This window comes from Cheilinus undulatus, linkage group 22, assembly GCF_018320785.1.
Source record: "Cheilinus undulatus linkage group 22, ASM1832078v1, whole genome shotgun sequence".
Lineage (NCBI taxonomy): Eukaryota > Metazoa > Chordata > Actinopteri > Labriformes > Labridae > Cheilinus > Cheilinus undulatus.
Genome location: NC_054886.1, coordinates 29,481,371 through 29,506,316, shown reverse-complemented (window position 1 = coordinate 29,506,316; position 24,946 = coordinate 29,481,371). Strand labels below are relative to the sequence as shown.

The window sequence follows — 24,946 nt, the reverse complement described above, 5'->3', positions numbered from 1 at the left end:
ACATGTGCCATAGTCCTTCCATTTCTTGGTGATGGCTTTAACTGAACTCTGGGGATGTTCAGAGCCTTGGAAATGTTTTTTATCGATCCCCTTGCTTATACTTTCCAGTAACCTTTTCTCCGAGTTGCTTGGAGTGTTCTTTTGTCTTCATGGTGTAATGGTAGCCAGGAATACTGATTAACCAGTGACTGGACCTTCCAGACACAAGTGTCTTCATACTACAATCACTTGAGACACATTCACTGCAAGATTGCTGACCGATCTCTGAAAATGCTTCCTTTTTTGATCCACTGGGATCTTTCACTAAGAATTATTAATGATTAAATTGATTCTATATCTTTTAAAGACATGTTTAAATTTTCTGTCTTTCTGGCTTTTGTGAAGAATTCAAGCACTCAGCCATAAATCACTCCCATATTGCGCTTCTTCGCGGAGTCTCTTCATGTGTTTGGCTCTTCTTTAGATGACAAAAGTCGGCAGAGGAAACATGGAGAATGTTTTACTGAAGTCTGGATGCTCTTCTGCTTGTGTTTAAAAGAGATCTGCTTCTTCTCACTCTTGGCAGAGTGCAGGCATCGGAGACACCGGGCTGTCAGACGAGTAATAATGAGATAACACACTCCGCGGTCGTACTGTAACACATCTTGTAACACTTTGAGCTGCAGGAAGAGAGAGTTTGAAATGATCCGATAAATGTGCACATTTTGACTGTTTAATCAAACATACTTAAAGGAAGAGCAAAAATACCCCTATTTTCACGTCTTCTGCTGCCAAAGAGGCTTCAATTTCTCTGATTCCTCTGTTTTTATCACGTCTTCTTTCAAAGCTGATATTGGATTCGATTTATCAAACGCAGCAGTCAAAGAGTTGATCAAGAAGAGTTCCATTTGGCTTGAAAACCCTTTAGTTTCTAATGTTTCAGCTTAAACTGTGGAGATTTAATTTCTTATAAAGTGTTCAGCTTACAGTATTTTGGATCATTTCTGTGATATACTAGGAGAACAAATCCTGACAGACATCAGCATTGTTGTTTATGTCCTATAAGGAGGAATGCAATGTCTTAAAGGCTCAACCAATCAGATCATGAAAAACAAAGGACTCAAGTGCATCATTAAGGAGGCTTTAAAATTACAGTTCAACACTTGCATGTGGCAGTGGCTACCTCTGCTACACCTCTACTCCGGATTAAATCAACTCAGTTGTTCTAAGCGCCAACAAAACACTGCAAAGTGATTATTAAACAGAAATAGTAGGCTGCAAGGTGAAACTGGTGCTGTTTGGTGCTCGTCTACCCCCACTCTCTCTCCCCATCTCCCCATATTTCCTGTCTATCTTCAGCTATCCTTTCATAATAAAAGCAAAAAAAAAAAACAAAAAAAAAAGTCCAAGTGGCAACAGGTCTGATTGCAACAACTGAAATTACAGGTGTGGCCAAATACTTTTGTCTATATAGTGTACCGCCAGGGTTGTGGTCAGGGTTGGAAAAAAGATCATTTAAGATCACAAGCATGTGTTGCATCATTTCCACTAAAACAGCTACGAAGCAGTTTGTAATGCCGTATTACGCACAGCCTGTCTGTAATTCTGTTTGTCTTAGGCCAGTTTGTTGCCAGATTGTGAATGTATTAAGAGATATTAAGTTGATGATTTTTTCCTAAATACCCTTTTTAACCTCTTTTTGCCACCTCTTGTCCTGTTTTTCCACTTTTAACTGATTTTTGCCATCTTTTGCCCATTTCTCCAAATTTTTGCCCTTTTAATGTTATTACACTTTTCACCAACTTTTGCCACTTCTTTTTGCAAGTTTTAATTAATTATAGCCCCTTTGTTGTCACATTTATCACCCAACTTTTACTGCTTTTGGCCCCTTTGACCTATTTTTGCCACTTTTTGACACCCCCCCACACACTTTTCTGTAATTTCTGACAATAAATTTTGTACTACTTTCTGCCACATTTTTGCCTCTTTTCACCCCTGCAAAAACACTTTTTTTTAAACTCATTTTTCTAATTCTTTGCCACTTATAACCAATTGTTCAATGCTTTATGCTACTTTAAACCTATCGTTGCCCACTCTTTTGCCATTTTCTGCCACTACCACCCATTGCTAGCCTTTTCACAATTCATTTTTTATCATTAAAGTTTTCTGGAATCTGTGTACAATTTTGCCTATGAAGTATGACATTACTAATCTTTTAGTCCAGTGCGTCCATCCACATTGTTAATGTTACCAATTAAAAGCTAATTCGGTTTTCTAAAAATGGGTTTACATTTTTTTTAAAAAGCTATATTGTATTGCAAAATAAATAAAACTAACTCATGATGCTTTGATTAGAGTTGTTATTATTTATCCTAAAACTAAAACAACGTTATCACAGCTTAACTTTACAATGGTCCATGATTTTACTAACCTCCAGTTTGGCTAGGCCACAGAAACTCTCTCCTTTATCTCCCCTATGGACGGCCTTGGTTGCAGCCATCTGTACACATGAACAGCAATCAGATTTAAAGTTTCTACATTAAATGTCCTTTCTGTCATAAAACATTTTAAGTTACAAGTGAATACAAACTAAATCCAGGAACCCAAATTATTCCTCTGTAGATTCAACAAAGCAGCCACAGATGGATTGTCTTTACTGTAAAAAATCTGTACTTTCTTCTACTTAGAAAGGGTTAAAAGGAGACAGCTTTGGCTGCCTTTCTAGTGATGGAGCTCAGTCGCTGCATGAATGTTTGAGGAAACACTCAAACTGGAATTGTGCAAACAGCTGAGAGAGTTCAAAAAGAGGAGAGAGAAAGAAAACGGAAAGAGACGGGGAGGGATTTTTGTGAGGCATCCTGAAGCTGGGAGCGCTTCTCTATGGACCGCTGGAACACACACCCACAAACGCACACACACACCCACACACACACAGCGGAGCACGCAGAGAGTTTGTGTTGCTTCAGACTCAAGTCGCTGCCCTCCACTGAACGAGAACATACACAACCACCTCCCACCTGCAGCTCCAACAACCACACAGGCGGAGAAAGTCCTCGTTAATCACGCCGCTCACTGCAGACTGTCCTGGGGGTCAAAGTTCAACCAGGGATACAGGCAAAGTGGGAGAGATGGTAACAAGTGTTTGGATGAAGTCAAAAATCATGGTTATTCATCTGCTGCAAAATACCACTGGGTGAGGCCGAGGTTTCCAACTTTTATTTTAAAAGACCTGCCCCCCCACCACCAGGACCAACCACAACAAAGGGCGACCGATAGGTTAAAGGAAACTAAAGCATTGTTTAACGTACAGATGAGAGCCAGGACAGCATTTTCTCAGCAGTTTTTCATTTATTCCATATTTGTTTGTTGGCATTTGTAGCAACTTTATTAGTATTTGCCTTTATTTTCATTCATTAGTGGTTTAATACAACAGCGTGTACAGTGCTTCTGTCTCAGTAAAGATCTCTGCTTACAAAATATCAAATGAAACAAAAAAAGGCAACAACGCCTGCAGGCTGAGGAGTCTGGACACTCAAACAGAAACACTTTTAACTTATTTCTCATGGCCAAAAGTGAAAAAATGACGGTACGCCTAAATACCGCAACTCTATCTGAAGTAGAATGGGCTGATGGGAGTTAAGGACAGACAGAGCCAAGGGAGACATACAACATTACCAAAATATATTTTTAAAATTGTTTTTGGGACACATTTTTAAAGTGATTGCCTGTAGAACTCAAGGTACAAGAGTTCTGTCCTCACTCTGAGATATAAACTTAAACTTTACAGGAATACGTCTCATTTGTGGACATTTGATGCTTTGAAGAGACTTTAAATGGGAAATCAGGACACAGTTGATGAGACCTTCCAATTAAAAGACTAAGAATTAAACTCATGTCATCTTTGGAGGTTACTTTGGATCAGTGGTTCTCAACCTTGGGGTCAGGACCCCCTTTGAGGTCATGAGTCACTAAGAGGGGGACTCCAGAGTCCCTTAAAATACTAAGAATTTTTTTTAGAATTCCACTGTTGCCATTTGACACCAATTTTTCCAAATTTTAACCAGTTTTCAGGATTTTTTCCCACAAATTTTAACACATTTTTGCCAATAAACACTTATTTTTGCCATTTTTAACCATTTCCACCACTGTTTTTATCCACTTCTAAACCAGTTCTTACCACATAAGCCAAATGTTGCCTCTGTTGACCCATTATTGCCACTATTAACCCCATTTTACCACTTTTTATGCACAATTTTTCCCATTTTAACTACATTTCACTATCTGATACGCCCAATTTTGCCAGTTAGACCAATTTCTGCAAATATTTGCACATTTTTTCTTTCTCATTTAGTACTATTTTGCCAGGTTTCATTGATTTTTTTCCCCCATCTCACCAGATTCCCACCCATTTTTTGCCAATTTAAAGCCTTTTCAGCCACTTTTTTAATTCCCTTTTCCACTATTTATGCCCATTTTTGCCACTGTAACCCATTTTTGCCTTTTGTTGGTTATTTTTTGCCACTTCTAACCCATTTCTGCTACTTTTAAGATTCAATTTCACCACCTTTCCCACCTTTTTTTTTTTTTTGCCATTATCAACCTTTTTTAAAATTTTTTTTAAATTTTTAACCTATCTTTTTTAAACAAAATAAATTTACAAAAGCATTACACAACTGTCCCGTTGAGTGCCACCCCAACCTGGCTGGCAAAATGTGCATGTTAGTCATTGGGTGCTAGTGTTTAATAAATCCTCCAGTCCATAAAGTGTAGTGTTCATTTTGTACATGGAAAGTTTCAAAGCTTGAAATGTCAGTCTTAGATGCCCCCAAATCCTGGGGCATTGAGAAATTGTTAAGTGACGGAAGCGGGGAGTAAGCTAACCTTTGCAAACGTCAGTATCACCACTTCAACCAAGACCCTGTTTACTGAGGTCTTTCAAATGAACAAGATGATGAAAACAGGAGTCCTCACTTAGGCCTCTTGGTGTATTCTGATGAGCCAATTTTGACATTTTACTGAGAAATAAAACAAAGGACAGCACCATTATCATCAAGGCTGCCTGTGTATTTAGAGAAATGCCTCCACTCCTCACAGATTTCCTGTTTGTCAGCGCCTTTAAGGTGACTCATCTTATTCGAGACATTTGAGTTGGGCGAGTTAATTCTACTTGGTTCCTTCCTCTTCCTTGTTTTGCTCCAAAATAGGATGTAATTGATGACTAAGATGCATAGCAGCTTACTGTCAACAGCAAAAGACCTACACCAGAGTGGCCAGAATTCATAATAAACCTGACATGCCAGATAGATTGTTTCAGATATCTACTGCATGGGACATATTTCTCATCCATCTGGGTAACAGCCCATAGATGGTATTTGGGAGTGGCAGAACCTTTAAAAGAAATCCCTAAAGGTGATTTGACAAACGTTCTGTTTGCTACATAAAATAAAAACATAATGTAGTGGGCATGCACCACCGCATAAGCTTGTTAACTATCAGTGGAGCCAGTTGGCCACTTAAACCCTCAGTGCTAAGTTTTCAGTGCGGTTTCTTTGCCCTGATCTTTTAAAGCGGTGTTTTCTAATTCTGATAAAGCTGCTGTTATACCTGCATCCATGCTAATGTCTTTACAGGCTTGCAGTACAACTCAACAACATCCATAGCTCCTGCCTCGTCCTTCTTAAATGACACAGATTTGTCCGGTCATCCTTTGACCAGGAACAAAGATTTCAGATTGAAGCTTTGCAAGATTGATCTGTCTGATGATAGACATGGAATCTGGCCAATCCATCTGCTTTGTATGGTTAATTCTCTTTACGAACTGAAGGTCAAACTAGCTTGTTGCTAGCTTAGCCAGTGAAGCTTGGACTGGAAATATGTTGATGATTAAACCATGTGATGCAGAAATGATGGGGTATTAGGCATGTTGCAACAGCATACTAACTACTAGTTAAGTGTCTGGTGTACCCGACTGAGATCGTAGTAGTACCTAGTGAATACTTTAGGACTCAAAAGTAGAGGTCAACTGACAACGGTTTTTCTGGGCCGATATCACAGCTAATTATTCGTAATTCACAAGACCAGCAACCAATATTTGGAATCAACATTAATTCATTATGATGTATAAAATTTACTTAATGTGGCAAAATTAAAATTGCATGAAGAAAAACGAACAATTTAGCCCTAGCTCTATCAGCAGGTTAAAGCAGGTAAACAGGAAGTGCTGTCATGTGCACACCCAAGCCTAAGCGGTGATTAGCTAGTACTCATAGTCAATCAGATTGTGTTATATTAAATTGGAAAAAGTAAAATAAAATGCTGATATTGACAATTAGAAAAATGTCAAATATCGGCCTCAATAACCAGCCAGAATGATAATCAGGCACCCCTATTCCAAAGACCCAAAAGTGGGTTTTGAGGCTATTTATTAGTGGGTTGCCAATATGACTGGGAAAAAAAGGGCTTTTATTTTGAAAAAGCTGTCTCCATTTTGTTCCTTTTCATCTAGAGTCCAAACTCCACCATTTTCTATTGAAAATATTTGGTTTTTAATTGAAAAATTTAAGAACTTGGGTTATGATTTGTCATAAAGAAATTGGTTGTGGGTCCTTATATTAGACCAGTTGGGAACCGCTGGTTTAGGACACGGTCTGTACTCCAGTAAAGGGATGTAAAACCAGCATGGATGCTCTGTAAAGTGTGTCCAGACTCCATACACTGCAGTGTTGCTGCTTTATTGGCAGGAAAAACAAACCCCAAACATAATACAGCAAAGGCACATTCAATGACAACGGCCCCATTCCCTTACTAACACCTAAAAACGATACACAGCTAAGGATGGATGGAAAAAAATACCCACACACACATCAGCATCGATGCAAACACTCTTGACTTCACAGTGCCGGCATGCACACGTGAACACAACCTCACAGAAACACAATATCGTTGTCAACAAATCAAACATGGCAACGTAGAAGTGGACAGAAAGGAGGAAATTCCCTTCACATGCTCATGGTTTGTTAGAATCCCTTTATAAAGCGCCGTAACTCACACACACATGCTCACACACACAACACTGCAGTTTCTGTTATTATTGCACCCAAGTTTGAAAAATAAGCAGAAAAAAACACAAATAGACCCATATTAGTTGAAAATAATCTAGTGTAAATAGAATTACGTGCTGTGCTTAAACTAAACAAACACACACAGCTGGTACATGTGTATGGAAGACGCTAAAGTGTATGTGCTCGCATTAGTACAACATCTCTGTACAAATAAGTTCCTCTACAGACAACAGAGCTAACAAACAAAAGCTCAGTGCCAGTTTTAGGGCGTTAAACCCCTTTAAGACCCAGTTATCAACACACGACGAGTAGAAAAGCTCAGGCAACAGTGTCAATGTGAAATGGAAGAGGGTTGCCATGTTTGGTCAACATCCCTCTTTCTATTCCCAAACAGGCTCTGCTTAAGAAGGTGGGATTGAACCTAGAGTTGCCAGGATAATTAGTGTGGCCCATTCAAGTGTTAACAGGTGTATTAAGAGACAAAAGGGTTGCCATGTTGTGGGAATATCCCCCTCTATCAGACAACACTTGATACTGCAGTATCACTATCTGTTTTAAGCTGGTTTCAGTGCATTTTCTCACTGAAGTATTCAAAACGCTACGACCCTCTGATGTACATTCAAAACGTTCCACAGTGAGGAAAGTTATGAGGAAGACTTTAAAGGCAAACAGCGACAAAATATGAAGGATAGACAGGATAAAGCAAGATTTTAGGAAGAGGACAGGAAGATAAGGGCCAAAAAAATGACAAAGGAAATGTAAAAATGTGAGATAATGACAAAAAGGTCAACTGAAATTCAGGCAAAGAAGAGACTGATCCTAAACCAAACCATCCAGTAATATGAGTCGTTACTCTGGACACCATTTGGTACATCTAATTTCCACAAACCAATATGCAAATTGAGAGTTCCTTTTCTGCACATAAACAGACCTCATGGCGAATTTAAGATAACATATACAACAATTTTAGTATCGACACTCAAAAACTGAAATCAAGTTACATTTGGGGACAGTCTGACTGGTGGTATTTAGTGTTTTCTAAAATCTCCTAAAGTTTTAGGGACTTTTACTGAAACCAAAGCATCCCATGCAGACAGGATGGGGAGGTCCTGATGCAAAAGCTTGATCCAAGTCCTTGCAAAAACCTACGTGCAATAAAGTTGTCAAGACTGTTGACAGCCCAAAACCAGGTGAGAGTCAATGCAATTTCCATCACATCAGATCTTTAGCCTTATTTTAACAAAAAACTGCTCTAAGCGGAATAAACAGCAGTTCATCTGCTTTTTTTTGGTAGCTTAAGTTCTTTGAATCGGGTGCCAAGGATTTGTATTGTTATTGCCATAACTTATGATAAACTTGCAGTTCAAACAAACCTAAGACTCCTCTATTTTGGCAAAGAGCCTTAATTTAAAGAGGAAGTATCTGTTTATCTTGTTTTGAATGCTTGGAAAATAACTCAGGAGTATTAAGACAATCCAGAGAGAAAATAGCCTATAGTATTTCTAAATTGAGGCCAGATGATGATGAGTGTAAGGCAGATATAAGATTATTTTTGTGAAAATACAGCTATCAAAATACTTGCCACAGCCCCAGCATTAATGCAGAAACAGCAGCTTAAATTACCCAGAGTATGAACTTATCCAATGAGATTTAGACAGGTTATTTGGGAGATAAAGATGACCTAAAGGTGGTTGGGGTGATGGAAGACGTGATATAAAGGTGCATAGATCAAGTAATGGTCTTAGGATTAAGAGATGAATTCAGTTCACTTTGAATCAGAGAAGATGACAGAAATCAGCCTAGAAGGCGGGTGGTGGAGGAGATCTCGGTCTAGGTCTGGTGCTGTGCAATGAGGTTGCGTAGCTGCTTGATGATGGTGTCGATGAGTTTTTGTCTGTCTCTGTCCGTCTTCCTGAACTGGGCGAACATGTTGTTCTTTCTGCTCGTCTCTTTCATCCTGGAGAAATGAAGAAATACAAGAAACAGGGAAGGGAAAGACAGGGATTTAAAGAAAGAAAGAGGAGGTTTTTAAACCTGGTCAATGTGATAGCTGTCAGTACACCAAACTGCACTGCAGAGGCATTCAGGAACACCCACACAAGTGCACAAAAGCCTGCACATGCTCAGTACAGACACGCATAGTGCTTCCATAGTCACTCGTCAGAGAAGAAAAAGTACAGCTTGGCTCATTCGCTTCCTTTATGCTGGTATTATTGTGTCACATGAGACGGCGTGAGTGTTTGGATGCAGAACGCTGGACTGTTACGGACCTCCAGGAAGTTCAGGGGACCCAACGGACCAGACAAGCCCCAGCAGGGTGCTTCCTTCTGGGCATAGAGGGACCACCAGGGATGGGTACTCTGGAGGTCCAAAGACAAAACACTGACCGGGTTGTAGGGAGGTCAACCAGACTGTACAGGACAATGGACGCAATCGTAAGACCCTTTGTGGGTTAATGTGTGTCCAGTCTGAACTCTGGAAAGTTTGTGTTTGGGCCCATGTATGTGATGGTTGTATTCAATTTATTTTAAATTTGGCTTTAATGGCTTAAAATTAGCTATTTTTCACTCTTCTTGTTTTAGTAGTAATCATGCCAGATTTCAACACCACTCAAACACGCGACACAAGTGATACTCACGGCTTAGATAACCTTTAAAAACATGATAGAGAGGACAGAAGGACAGAAATGAGCAAGAAAATGGAGTTAAGATGGAGTTGTTGAAACAGAACCGCAAGTAAGGATGTTTTTATACATTTAACTAATGTGGTCATTCGTTGAAAAGAAAAACATGAAGAGAGCAGACAAACTGAACAGCAGGATAGGGAGAGACTGAAAAATCATAAAGATGTTGATAAATGAAGCATTTCTTACTTCTCCAGCAGGGCCAGTGCAGTATGAGGGTTCACTCTCAGGTACTTGCAGGTGGGTTTGCCGTAGTCAGCCAGGTACGTCGACCAATCCCACTGCGTGAACAGGTCCAGTAACTACATCAAGACAGAGTGACAGAGAGAGATTACTGAAAACCATTCATCACTAAACCATCCAACTACAGTACAAGGGTTGGCCAGTAAAGTCAGGACAGACAGTGGCAAAAGATTATTTTGAAAAACCTCACAGAGTCCAAAATCAGATCTAGTGTCGTTTTTTTTAGCTTAAATAGCCACAAACAGTCATAAAAATTCTCCTGCCATCTTAAATGCAAACACAACACCAGCAAACACAACTAGCAGCTAAATAACAACAAATATTCCAGAATTTTAGAATTTTTTAGTGATACAGATTTTTTATTTCAGCAAAGCAAAGATCAAGTTCTTTCTGCTCCCAAACATCTCTTCAGCTGGAAAATTCATAACCGTGATAAATCTTAACGTTTTGTTTTATCTGTCTTAAACTGATAATAATTTACTTCCTGTACTTTGAGAGAAAATTAGCAACTTTGTGTTGATTAGAGATTTTAACATAAATTCAACCATGGAAAAAAAAAATCTTGGCATGGATTGAGAGGAAACATGGGAACATTAAGAAGATCTGTAAGTTTTTAAAGTGAAATGAGAAATCAAGGAGCGGCGGTGGACTTATTTTACATCAGCAGTTGTACTGACTAAACCAAAGAGTGCTGAAAGGGACGACTAAGCGTGCAGTTTGCCTGGATATAATGGTGTGCCTCAAGAGTTTGGCTTTTGGCATTAGTCAGTTTTGTTCTTTGCAGGTTGGATGAGGGAGATGCTTTAATTTTGAAAGTACGGTGTTTATTTACTTCATAATAGATTGCAAATCTAGTAAAAGTAAATTTTACTTTGCCATCATTTGTCCTGAAGATACAGAATGTTATTTTCCTGTAACAAAATTGTGGGTAGTGAAAATTCAGATTGGCTTGTAACTTTGGAAAAATACTAGCCACAGTGACTTGTGGGTAAAAAAGTAGATAGATAGATACTTTATTGTCAATCCATGGAACTGGCTTGAAATTGCACAGGGTACAATTGGCTTCTGCCTCACCCGTGGTGTCAAACTGTACCTAGACAGGCGCCTATTGGCTTCTCTTAAACAGAAGGCTGGTGTGGGAACTAAGGATGTTCCTCAGCGTCCCTATTCAGCTGAACCCACATTTAAATTTCATTTAACAGACAAATCTAAAGAGAAGAAAAATGTGATGTGAGCCTAATAGACTGTGCCAGGGGAACGCTCAAACAGGAAGGCAGCAGTCATTAAGTGAGGCTACAGCGGCCTCTAATGGTGGGAGGTTCATTACAGTTTAAAAGGGCATAAAAGACCAGGATTTCAAGCCTGTGTTTATACATATATTTCCTAGCTTAAGTTACATAGTGCTGAAAGCAGACGGCTGGGATGCTCTGTGGAAACAGGACAGACGTTTTTCTCTCTGAAAGTTGTTGTAGGTGTAGATAAACTCTGAAACTACAGGTATAGAGTGGAAAAGTTTCATACTGCTGTGTTCAGACTGCATTAAATGCCTTTAAAATAGAATATAATCTGGGTGAAACTTAAGTGCTAACCAAGGCCCAACACCAGATTTGTCCCAGAATTGTCCAGAGGCTTCTTTTGGGATAAATGTAACCAATAAAATTCTGTCGTCTGAATCCTAATAAAGAATTTCAAAAGAGCTTTACACATAAACTTGCGGAGAAGTCCGGATGTTTGTGCTGAACATCAGGATAACACTTAACAGATGATTAGCTCACTGATCTTCAACTAAACCGACCGGATTTGCTCAACTTCTGGGAATCTTTCAAGTGGATGAATTCAGGTAAATAAACAACAACAAAGAAGCAGAAGGGTGCAGGGATGGTGGAAGGAAGGACAGAGGGTGACAGATTTAAAGAGAGGGGGGCGAAGTCCTCCTTTAAATGGCCCACATTTGAAATGTTGCATAACCTGCTGCCGCCCTGCTGAACTCTACCTAACTCACTAACACACGCCCAGGCAGGCCAACCTATGAGCCAGCAGACGCACATGCTCGCTCTCTACCTCCGTCTGTTACACACACATATATGAGCAGGGAGCCCCAGTGAACTCTGGGTAACACCAAACACACACAGATCCAGAGAGAGAAACCATATGTGAGCGAGGGATGAGAGAAGGGGAGGAGAGGGAGGGAGAGCAAAACCACATGTGGGGGAGAAAATGAGAGAGTAAAGATGGAAGGAGACGCAGATGGAGAAAAATGGATAAAAGAAACAGAAAGAGGGAGAAGCGGGGTAAAGGAAGGGCAGACAGAGGTGGATGGATGAGTGAGGTAAGAAAAAGGGACGGAGGATGTGGGTGAGTTTCTAAGTTTGGAGTGGTGATGGGATACAGGAAGGTGAATTTGGGGTCTTTGTCAACACATTGAGCCTCCATTTGGACATTCCTGGATTGCTCTATGTCTGAGTCAACAGCTTGACGCCAAATTTTTGTTCCTCTATCTTCACAGACATCTCCTGACCTTTCAGTTGTTTGGTTCTTCTACAGGAAACAGACCGAGGTTTATTTAGTCAACCAATACAGAGGCAGGTTTATACATCTTCAGATATTTCTACACCTGAAAAAACGTCTAGGAAACGTCAGACTGCCCTTAAAATCCTCGAGTTGCTCATTTGTGGCCTTGAAAAATCAGACAGGCCTATCAGACATATCCAGGGAGTCAACAGAAGACACTTACAGTACATACTACAGCTCTGATGGCAGGAACACATCCCAAAAAAGTAGGGACATGGCCATGTTTACAGTTTTATTTACACCAAACAATCAAAAATGAATGGCATGTGAGATTTCTCAATACACCAGTCAGAGCTGAATTATCTGGTTTGATGAACTGTAAATGCTATGTCAATTGATATAGGACAGAGTTTATTGATCAAAAACACCTAAATTAGATGATTTGTGGTACATGGAATACTTATTTTCTATCTATATAAAGAAAAAGGATATTTATCACAACATATAAAAAAAGCATGCACTCAAAAAAGAATGATAAAAATTGAATAAATGTAGGTAGAAAAAAATTTGAGACATGTTTTAGTCAAAGCGCTGTCAAAAATTTGAGACCTCTCACAAGTTAAAGTAAGACCTTTTGGAGCCTTGAATTTCAAAAGTCTAATTTAAGACTTTAAATATCTGCAGGAGGCCTTTTGACAATGGACACAGCATCTGTGGTTTCTGAAAAGAAATTCAATTTTGATTTATCTGACAGCAGAACAGTTTTCCTTTTTGGCCCACAGAAGACAGCAGCATTTCTGGATCGTGTTCACATAATGGCTTCTTCTTTGCATGATACAGCTTTAACTTGCATTTGTGGATGGCAAGGTGAACTGTGTTGACAGACAGTGAATTCCGTAGGTGCTCCTAAGCTCATGCAGGGATTTCTAGTACAGAATCCCATCTGGTTTTTAATGCAGTGCCAACTGAGGGCCCGATGATCACAAGCATCCAATACTGACCTTCAGCTCTGTCCCTTACACACAGAGATTTCTCCAGATTCTCTTAATCTGTGAGATGCATCTGACTGCAGTGTTAATTTTGGCAGCTATTTTTAATTTCAGTCTTAGTTTTACTCTTTAAATGAAATGCATTTTAGTTTTAGTCCCATTTTTTTTTTTTTTTTTACAGATTTACCCACAGTGGAGAAATTTCACGGATTTTGAATGTCGGACAAAAAACTAAATTACATTTTAGTCTATTTTTAGGCATCTTCACAAAAACTAAACCGACTTTTTGTCATCACAGATCTATTTTTGTTAGTCTTAATTTTAGTCGACGAAATTTACACCGTCTGACTGTAGAGCTCTACATCGGGGCGACCTTGAACGTGAGGCGGGAAGTGACGTACTGACCCTTGCGGGAATTTTCCTTAGTTTGTGGCATGTTTCCTTCAATTTTATCCCCCTCCCCTTTACCCTAACCTTTACGGGTTGGGTGCCTAACCCTAACCCTAATTGGGGTTTCCTTTGTTTGTGGTGAGTTTAATTTAAATTTATCCCTCTCTGTAAATTTTCCATTTTTATTCATAAAATTCTGCTGTTGTGAAAAATAGCCACTTACAATAGCCTCTGACAGTCAGCGGAAAATATACGTCATTCAGTACGCTATTCTGGTTCTGGCTTAGGTAATGTACGTGACTTCCTGCCCCACGATCAAGGCCGCCCCACCATAGATCCTCTTGGATTCTTCTGATATTATGGACTGTAGATGGTGGGATATTCAAAGTCTACGCATTCTTACATTGAGAAACATTTTTCTGAATTACACAATTTTTAGTTTTTCACAGATTGTCAAAGCTCTTGGATAACATTCTGTACTCTCTTTCCCAAGTTTCTGAAGCCATAAAATGTTTTGGGTTTTTTTTTGCCAAAAACTAGTAAAGAAAGGACTTTAAAGTATAACATCCTGGATGGAAAGCTACACAGAAAAATGTAACGTTTTCAGTATTTTAACATGCAAAGTTAAATTAAAAAGTAGTCCTGATTCCATCAAAAGGGTGAAGGGGTCACGGCTTTTACCTGACTTCACCTTACATTTTCCACAACACCACAACCTTTTGAAATGAGGCTGTACATGCAAATATTAATGCATTGATTAGTTGCTTTTAGTCGAGTGACAACAGGTCTAGAGGGCAAAAAAAACATGATGCTGTGCCACCAGGCTTATAATTCTCAGTCTCCTTTAAAAATGCACGTTTACATCCCCAGGCATTTGCAGAACAATGAGGATGTTAATTTAAACGGGTTGTTTTTGTCACTTTGGGTCCATTTTACATACCATGTTTGCACAGGAGAGCATGAAAAGGCCAAGGTTGTAATCTTTTTTGGATAACATTCTGTACTCTCTTTCCCAAGTTTCTGAAGCCATAAAATGTTTTGGTTTTTTTTTTTTGCCAAAAAGTAGTAAAGAAAGGACTTTAAAGTATAACATCCTGGATGGAAAGCTACACAGAAAAATGTAACGTTTTCAGTATTTTAACATGCAAAGTTAAATTAAAAAGTAGTCCTGATTCCATCAAAAGGGTGAAGGGGTCACGGCTTTTACCTGACTTCACCTTATCAGAGCTTTTCATGAAAACAGGACGTGTCCCGAATATTTTCACCGTACTGTTGAGTTATTAAAACTTCCTCCTGAGTCTGGCTACAAGACGAACGACTGATTTGGACTTCCTGATCTTTTCCTCCCTCCCTCCTTCTTCCCACACTTCTCTTCCTCCCTCTGCTCCTTTCACTTCTGTATTCACCTCCCTCTCTCTCCCTCTCCTTTGTCCCCGAGCTCACCCTTGCACGGCCGAAGTTTGACCTGCTAATCTTCCCAAATAAACAAGTACAAACACACAGACACTCAGGTTGCATGAAAACAAGCTGTGTGTGCACATAAACAGGTATAAATACAGAGTTGCATAAGTGTAAATATCATTTCACAGCAGGTTTATGTGAACAAAACAGTCTCTTAATTAGATACAGGCGTATGAGAGTGAGGTAAAAACAAGGTGAAGCATGGCCAGATAAAGACAGATACAGTAGCTCAGAGAATCTGTGTCAACAGAAGAAATGTAGACGGCAGACAGACTGAAGTCGAACATATCTCTAGATAAGCTGGCGACTGATGTTCATGAGATTTACATGCCATGAGAGCTGATCGCTATCTTCATCACTATCGTCTGGAATCAGGAGACTCCATCTCTTTTCTCATTCTCTCCTTGTTTTTGTCCTGTTTTAATAACAGAAAAAAAGACAATTCTTCTAAGAGTGAAGGAGGAGGGCAGGAAGACATAAAGGAAAAAAGGAAAAGGAATTAAGGTTCAATCATGAGAGAGAAGGACATGAAGGTTAAGAAAAGTCAAGAAAGTGGAGGAGAGGATGTAAGGAAGTAAGGAAAGGAAAAAGAGGACAGAAGAAGTTAAGGGAGCAAAAGGAGAGAAGAGACAGAAATACAGGTGAGGGTGAAGATAAAGGGGAAAATTAAGAAAGAGATGAGAAAAGGGGGAAAAATAAAAAGGTACGAGAATAAAGAGAAATAGGAGATAAAAATTAAGAGGGAAAACGCTGAAAACGAGGAAGAAGTATCATCTTTCAGTCTTAAAAGGGTTACAAAGCTTTAAGACTTTGGGACTCTACCTAACCCTGTTGAGAGCCATTCCCCACAAATGGGGAAAACTTGGAACAGTGGTGAACCCTCCCGAGAGTGTCCAAACTACAATAATGACTCCAAGGGTGCATGAGGTCCATGAGGTCCCAAAAGAACCAAGAACAACTTCTAAAGATCTCCAGGCCTCACTTGACTTCAGCACTATTCACATGGTATTAGTATTACCTCTGATAATTTCTGAATTACCCCCTTATGCCAGTGTTTTCTGCGGTGCATTCACACAGGCCGATTAAGGCTTTGAATTTAATGACATTACCGAAGGAAAACACGGAGGCATGTTTGATGTTTCTGTCATGTAGACTTTCCAGTCAATACTCTTAAGGTCAGTGTTCATGATTCAACAATAAGAAAGAGACTGGGCGAAAACAGGAGAGTTCCCAGGCAAAGGTCTGCTGACCAGAAAGGACAAAGACTCGTCTCACATTTGACAAAAAAAAAAAAAAAAAAAAAAAAAAATCTTGATGATCCCCAAGAATTTTGGGAAAATGTTACATGGACATTGAGACAAAAGTTGAACTTTTTGAAAGGTATGTGTCCGGTTACATCTGGAGTAAAACTGACAGCATTTCATCAAAAGATCATCATATCAACGGTCAAACATGGTGGTGATAGTGTGATGGTGTGGGGCTGCTTTGACGACTTGCCGTCATTGATGGAACCATGAATTTGGCTCTCTACCAAAAAAAATCCTGCGGGAGAATGTTTGATCATGACCTCAAGCTTAAGCTTAAGCCTCAGCAGCAGCAAGTCCACCTCTGAGTGACTTAAAAAAAAAAACAATATGAAGGTTTGAGTGGCCTAGTCAAAGTTGGGACTTATATCTGAGTGATCTTAAACAGGCCGTTCATGCTGGAAAATCCGCCAGTGTGGCTGGATTAAAACAATTCTGCAAAAAAGAGTGGGCTAAAATTCCCCCAGGAAGGGAATAACCAGTTATTAAGTTTAGAGTTAGGAATAGGCAAAGACTTTTTCACATAGGGCCAGGTTGGTTTGGATGGCTTTTTTCCCTTATTAAATGAAATCATCATTTAACAACTGCATTTTGAATTTACTCAGGTTATCTTTGTCTTATAGTCAAACATGTTTGATGATCTGAAACACTAAAGCGTGGCAAATGTGCAAGAAAATCACAGAAATATACAAAATGAAGAGATGGTAAGGAGTGGGTGAGCAGAATACAAGGAAAAAACAATAAAGTGGATCAATGAAAAAGGACAAATAAAAGCAAGTAAAAAGGTAGAAAAAATACAAGGAAAAAGGATTAGAAATATAGGACAAGGGGGAAAATGAGGGATGAAGGGTATAGAGGACAAGGGGACAAGAGAGGACACAAGAGAGGAGAAAGGGGAGAAGAAAACAAGTGATGAAGAGAAAATAAGAGTAGGTGAAGAGGAAAGGAAAGAACAGAGGAGACAAGGATGGAGGAGAGGAAGGAGGAGACTTTAGGTGAACTTGAGGTCAGTAGGTAAGTTTGGAGCGAGGGCGAAAGTAGAACGAGAAGTGCAACAAGACGGGAGGACAGGAGGGAGGGAGGGAGGGAGGAGGAACAGATAAGACTGATGAAAATAGAAAAGAGAAGAAGAAGAGAGTGGCTCTTCCAAAGAAACGAGCCACACGTCGATCCAGCAGGTCGTCCTGGCACACACACGCCTGACCCCCGATTCACCCTGAACTCAACCACACGGGGAGAAAACGGCAGGTCTCTCTCTTCACCTCCAGCTGAACTTCTCCCTCCGTCTCGCTCCCCCTCTCTCACCTCGCCGTGACCTCCCCCGTGCTATCGCTCCTGTCTCTGATTATTGCTTCCTCTTATTCTTCAGCAGAAAAACAAAGTGACGTCTCCTCCTCACTTTTCTTGTTTGTTTTCTCTCATTTCTCCTCCGCTAATGGGCTTCTTTCTCCCTCCCTCCCCCTCTGCCTCCTTCTCCATTCCTTTTTTTTGGTCCTCTTCTCACTCTACCCCATCTCCACATCCAGTCTCTCCCTTCTACATCTTTTCATCCTGTCTTTCTTCATCCTCTTCTTGTCAGCCTCACTCTTCTTCTCCCTTATTTCTCTCCACTCTCCATACTTTGTCCTCTTCATTCACCTTTGTCTCATTCCTGAACATTTTCTCCCTCGCTATCTCCTCTTTTGATTTTAATTCCTCTTTCCTTTTTCCGTACCTTATTTTATCCTTTATTCCCTTTTTAATGTCTTCCCTGGTAGTGGATCATATCAGGTTATTTTCCATCTGTAGAGGCACACATTTCAATAATCTAAGCTCAGTTGCTCTTGTACCGTCCTTTTATCAATGAAACTTTAACTGGCCATATTCAAAACGGTCTCTTATCGCATAAAAAACTTCCTGCCCATGTACAAAACTTCCTCTGTAAGGGCTCAAATGTTCTCTGTGAAAGCTCAAAACTTCTACAGCATGAGTACCAAACTTTCTCTTCATGTGTTCAAACGCTTTTCTGCCCATGTACGAACCTTTCTCTGCCTATGTAGAAAAAACGGCCCAGTCCACGTACGAAACTTTCTCCGCCCATGTACAGAACCACCCCCGCATGAACCTTTCTCTGCCTATGTAAAAAACCGCCCCAGTCCACGTACGAAACTTTCCCTGCCCATGTACAAAACCGCCCCCCACCCATGTACAAAACTTTCTACACATGCTCAAAATCTTCTCTGCACACATATGAAACTTTTTCTGTGAGAGCCCAAACCATTCTTTGCACATGTACTAAACTTGCTTTGCAACATCTCAAAACTCACTCTGCTCACGTAAGAAACTTTCTAAACATGGTCAAAACTTTCTCTTGCCACATACAAAATGTTTTCGATAAGAGCCCAAAACTTTAATTGCACATGTACTAAACCATTCTTTTCAAGAGCTCAAAACTTTCTCTTCCCACACACAAAACTTTCTCTTCACACATACGAAAACTTTATTTATAAGAGCTCAAAACTTTCTCGTCCAACGTACAAAACTTTCTTTATAAGAGCTCAAAACTTTCTCTCCCCATATACCAAACTTTCTCTGCCCACCTACAAAACTTTCTTAACATGGTCAAAACTTCCCCTGCCCTCGTACGAAACTTTCTAATTATGGTCAAAACTTCCCCTGCCCACATACGAAACTTTCTCTGCCCACGTACGAAACTTTCTAAACATTGTCAAAACTCCCCCCACCCACGTACGAAACTTTCTCTGCCCACGTACGAAACTTTCTAAACATGGCCAAAACTTCCCCCGCCCACATACGAAACTTTCGAGACATTGTCAAAACTTTCTCTGCCCACCTACAAAACTTTCCAAAACATCCTCTCCCTGCTTATGAAATTTTCTCAGTGCATGTACAAAACTTTATTTGCATGCGCTCAAAAATTTCCCTGCCTTTATATGAAACTATATTTTACAGCATAAAAACCTTCTCTTCATCCATTCATAACTTTTTCTGCTAACATTGAGGAAAAGCTCTAAACTTTTTCTGCTCACATACAAAACTTTACCGGCTTGCACTAGAAACATGTAAAAAAATCTCTGGGCACATACTAACTTTTTCTGCCCACCTATAAAATTTTGTTTAACCAGATACGAAGCTTTCTCAGCTTGCACTCAAAGCTTTCTCTTCCTGCATACAATTTTTTTTTCCCCCCACATACAAAACTTTCTCTGCCGGTGTATAAAATTCTGTTTAACCAGGTACAAAACTTTTTTCTGCTTACGCTGTATTATACTTTCTCTGCCCACGTATGAAACTTTCTTGGTCCCCAAACGAAACTTTATATCACATGACACTCAAGACTTTCTCTGCCATGTACAAAACTTTCTCCACAAGAGCGCAAACCTTTTCTGCCTTCATATGCAAGTTTCTCCATGTGTAAAACTTTCTGCTGATGCTTTAAACTGATTTATACATGATCTGGCAACTTTTTTATCCACATTTTATGTATGAATCCATGTTTTTTTTATCTGTCCATCGGGAGTAGGGTCATGAAAATTACAGGACTGTCCCGGGAGAAATAACAAAACAGGAAGTGGGCAGGAGGTGGCCTAGAAAAACCAGAGAACCCCAAGTAAGCAGGACTGTTGGCAGGTATGGAATGGAAGTACAGAGCACTCACACTGGTCAAACAAACTGGACTTGGAGGCTCAAGTGTGCCTTGGCATGGTAGGTTTGCCTCTTTAACACTTCATCTGTTCTTCCCTCCAGGCCTCCTTTTTGTACCGGCTTTTCCTTCTTTCCTTTCTCCCTCTGATTCCACTTCCACCTCATCCCTTCCCCTTCTTGCTTTCTTATCTTTCTCCATCACTTGTCTTCTTTACCTTCAGCAAATCTTTTCTTATTTTGTTTGACCCACTTTTCAGTACATCGCATCTAGCTTTCAATCTTCACTTTTTCCAGCTCCATCCGTTTTTACTTTTTTTCTCTTTCCTCTTTACCCATCTCTCATTTTTCCCTCTCGAGAAAAGGGCTATTCCACTCCTTTTTGCTCCTTTCTTTATCCTCCTCTTATTTCGGTTTTCTCTTTTCTTTTATGTCCCTTCTTCTGACTTTATCTGGACCCTTGTTTCTCCTTCATCCTTATCCTCCTTTTTACCTTTCTTCCTTTATCTCTCCACTCTTCAATTCAAGATCTTTTCTCTTATCTTCCTTTCCTCCCTTTATTCTCCTTTTTACCCCTTTCCTCCTCTCTGAGTCAATTTTAGTCCTCACTGTGCATCCACACCTCTCACCCCCTCCCTGTTTCTCCCCCTCAGTGTTTAGCCGATTTGTTAATGGTTATTCCGGCTGGAGGCAGGATTTATTTGTTTGGTATCGTTGGGGAATTACAGTGTTCCCGTACTTAATGGCCGAAGTCAGGGTCACTCAGAATTCATCATATTTGCACTCAGTAAAGCACACTCAGTGGTGGTGATTATGTAATGTTGATGCTATGAAGGAGACACTCTGTGTACCAAACTCATTCATCCTTACTAAGAAATTTAGTAATTCTAACCTCTGGAAAGACGCTTTTTTAAGCTCTTCTCTCTCTTGTCCATTATCTTCCTCCTTCTCACAGCTCTCTCTGCTGTCCATCTCACTCTCAATTTGACAGGCATGAGGTCAAAGGTCACTAAAAGCAGGGAAAGTGGCTTTGACTTTTATCAAGAAAAGCAGCCATGCTGGTAGCCATCCATCTCCGCTGTCTGCTCTTTCAAACAACCACCTTTGTCCATCCATCAATCTTCCATCCATTTAGCTAACGCTTTTTACAGAAATTACTCCTTACTTTGGCTTCACTGCACAAAAAGTTTGACAGTTTCTCTCCAAAACCAAAAAGAGTTATTAAAACTTCCATGGTGGCAGTTAAGATGTCTCTATTTTACCCAGGTGTAAGGCCAATTTTCCCCCATTTTTCCTCCAGGACAGGCACAGGACCTTAGTCCAAGATGCTTGTTTTTTAAGCTAATGAAGGAACAAATATTTAAGGGCCACAGCCCATCAGCATCCTAAGATACATGAAAAAGTCTATGGCCATCATGATAAAATCCCAATAGGAAGTCCACAATTTTGAAAAAAAAAAAAAAAAGTGAAATTTAGCTGTTTCCTGGGCTCTTTCCAGGATTAACTCATCGAAGGGCGTGACTCCCAACTACATGAAATTTGGCGTACAGCTAGAAGACACTTTAAAGATGAAAAGCCGTTCTCCTCGTGAACAAAACTCAAAGGGCGTGGCCATGGTAAGGCTTCAAATTTGTGTAATTTTCAAGAAACAGGAAGTTTTTCAAACTCAGCCATAGATGGTCCAATTTCATTTAAATTTGTGATGTATAATAAGGGTCCAGATATAAACATATGTATGGAAATATTTTGTACAAGTTACTGCACCCCCTTAATATCTTGAATTTATATAGCGCCTTTGAAGAAACCCAAGGACCCTAGTGGTGAAAAGAAATATGCTGTCATCCTTTAATTATATCTCCTATTTTTAATATTTCCCTTAAATATTTGCTTCGATAAACTTATAAGACATTAGTTTTGATGTGTACTAAAATCTGTGATTTTTTTCAGAGGGGGTAGAGGCAGCAGTGCTGAGCTGTAAACTTGGTGAAAAATGTCCACTACTTTAATACTTTAATCATTGATATGAACATGTTGGTGAACATGGCTTTATATTTACAAAACATCAGCGCTGGAAGCATGTTCGGCCTAGGATATTGAAATTTGCTAGGCAAATGTACTGTGTCAGCACCTAAAAAAAATTAAGCCTCCAGGCCCATATCGCCAAATCAACTAGAAGTCCAACATTTTAAATCTTTGGTAAAATGTTTTGAGAAGTATTAATTTCCAGGGATCTTTCTAGTATTAACTCCTCCAAGGGGGCTCATTAGATCTGCATGATACTGGCAGTCATGTTAGAAGAGACCATCATGAAAAACAGCTATTTGGCTCATGTATGAAACTCTTAGGATGCGGCCATGGCAACTCATCAAAGTTGACATATTACAATGGCACAGAAAATGACTTTTTCTCAGCAGTAGTAAGTAATGCCTCAAAAAAGAAAACATTTTTCTTGGACTCCTGGCCATCATGAGTTTTCCCCCCATTTCTGAGCCCACATCTAAAATCAGAGTTCATAGGTCACTGTGTACGTACAGACCTTCCTGACACCAGTCAACTATTTCTCCGGCTGTCTATCTGGACTTTGTTTAATGTCAGACAGAGGCCAAAAGAGGGGGAGCAAACGTTCTCGAGGGGTAAAAGGATGGAGCATCTTGACACCTGTCAGTCACAGTGGTTGTCTCTGTCCGTTAAAAGCACAGAAAAGTGGCTTTCAGGTTTTATCAGAAGCTCTCAGCTCTCAAAATCCCCCTCCTTCCTAACGTAGTTCATGTCCTTGTCTCTCTTTGCTCATATCTCCATTTAGCTTTCAGTCTTTCAAGGTTTCACGGTCAAAAGGTCACTAAAAAGGGTTGTTTTTTTTTTTTTTTCTATTATTTTTGGGCCTTTGCGTGGCTTTATTAGATAGAGGAAGGACAGTGGATAGACTCAGAAACAGGGAAGAGAGTGGGGAGTGAAGTGGTAAAGGGCTGCAGGCCAGATTTGAACCCGGGCCCTGCGTACGTGGGTGGCACCTTAAACCACTCGACCATCTGCGCCCCCTAAAGAGGGTTTTCTTTCTGACACTGGCCTATTAGTGTCATGATGGCCTGTAAATTGTTTCTATTATGAGATGAGGAGGGTCAAGAAACAAGCAATTTCCATCACATTAAGACTTCATACCAAACTGTTAAAATTCAACGTCACCAAGAGAAATTAACAACTAAAATGTCTTCCATAAATTTCCCAGCATATCTCAATAAGTTTCAATCTCTTCTTCCAAGAATCCAACAAGAAAGACAAAATGACTCTTTTGTCCATTCAATACTCCAAAGCCAAGATACTCAAACCAGAGAATATTTTCTTGATAAAATCAGACATGCATTGCATAATGCATGATGGGAGCATGTCCACCTTTATGATGGTGAATGAAAAGCTAATGTAGACTAAGATGTTTAGGACTTCCTTCCTGTTGAGCTTGCAAGTAACAAGTTGGCAAGTGATAAGCTGGTCGTATCTTAAATGGTGAAAGCAGGGACAAATTTTACAGTTCCGCTTATGTCTTGCTATGCTAGTGGTTCCCAATCTTTTTTCCTATAAGCCATCCCCCACACACTTATATCTAAGAACATTTTAGCCCCGCCCCCAGGACTTGCAAGAAAAAATGACACATTGCAGTCCAAGATTAACATCAATTTTTATTTTCAAATGTTTAAATCCAAACCAAAAACATGAACACAAATGTTCTTACCAAAGACTTTTGTATAAACTATTCAGAAGTGTTTAGCCATGATTTTAGTTAGTACGTACTAATCTTATTTAAACATTCTCAGAGACGACAGAGGTGGCGCCCCCCCATTCCCCTTGCTATCTGCAACCTCTAAAGGCAGATGACAACGCGACTTTTGCTGTGCTACACATTGTTGCTCAGGCCCTAAAAGGCTCAGTAAATGGGCTCTCCTCAAAAGCCATTTAATGATATCAATTCATGCAAGGTGGACCTTTAAATGTTGGTGCTAGCCCTGCTGGTTTAACCTTTCAAAGCAGATGGATATGCCCATTTCTGTGTTTCTCACTCTTGAATCCATCTTGCAAAGCTCCCCTCTGAACAGTTTGGGCCTGTTTAGAAAGTGACAGGACAATCAGAGACGAGGGGCAGTACTTTGGGCTACGCCGTCACGTGTTTTGTTGCTCTGATTGGCCTGTAAAGATGTGACTGACAGAACGTTCATCCAGTCACCCTCCGAGTTGTCTTTCAAAGCCTCTGCACTTTCCCAAACACCATCTATGGAAGGTTTTCCATAGATGTCATAAATGTCAGGTTACCGCTGGTTAGCATTCACCTCCTGGACCTGGCACCATTCAGCTTTGGTGCAGACTAAAGAAAATGCTGCAGGCTTATGGAAAAACTTGCATTTAGATTTCAGATAAAAGGTAATAATTGTTTCATTTAGAATGAGCCATGTCTGCCAGCCCTCCTGAGCCCCTCTGGGCCCCAGAGAGCTTTACTCTTTCACCCCCTTATGGGCAGCATTGTTGGTGATTTCTGACTGGTTGCGTGGCAGCTGTGTCATGGCTTGATTTTTCATTTTTGCATGCATGATAAGAAGAGAGCTGTATTTACCTTGTTTTCACAGGTATGTATATCAGTATTGTTGGAATACGTTTATAATGTGTTTCTTGATGATGCTGTTAAAGGTCGCAAAT

The 24,946-nt window shown here is 40.0% G+C and overlaps 1 protein-coding gene across 7 annotated transcripts in view; it reads right to left on the bottom strand.

The window, feature by feature from the left end:
• Positions 1 to 4,528: 4,528 nt before the first annotated feature.
• Positions 4,529 to 24,946, bottom strand: part of exoc6b (exocyst complex component 6B) — a 151,132-nt gene continuing 130,714 nt past the window's right edge. For 2 of the 7 annotated variants that reach the window (XM_041779378.1, XM_041779381.1), the window contains 4 exons: positions 9,913 to 10,025; positions 9,679 to 9,690; positions 9,311 to 9,451; positions 8,864 to 8,997 (listed from right to left, as the gene is read on the bottom strand). In XM_041779378.1, coding sequence (XP_041635312.1) covers positions 9,322 to 9,451; positions 9,679 to 9,690; positions 9,913 to 10,025 — 255 coding nt within the window. In that variant the 3' untranslated portion in view covers positions 8,864 to 8,997; positions 9,311 to 9,321. Of the gene's footprint in view, positions 8,998 to 9,310; positions 9,452 to 9,678; positions 9,691 to 9,912; positions 10,026 to 24,946 lie in introns of all 7 variants that reach the window. The other 5 variants (XM_041779379.1, XM_041779382.1, XM_041779380.1 and 2 more) reach the window with 3 other exon arrangements.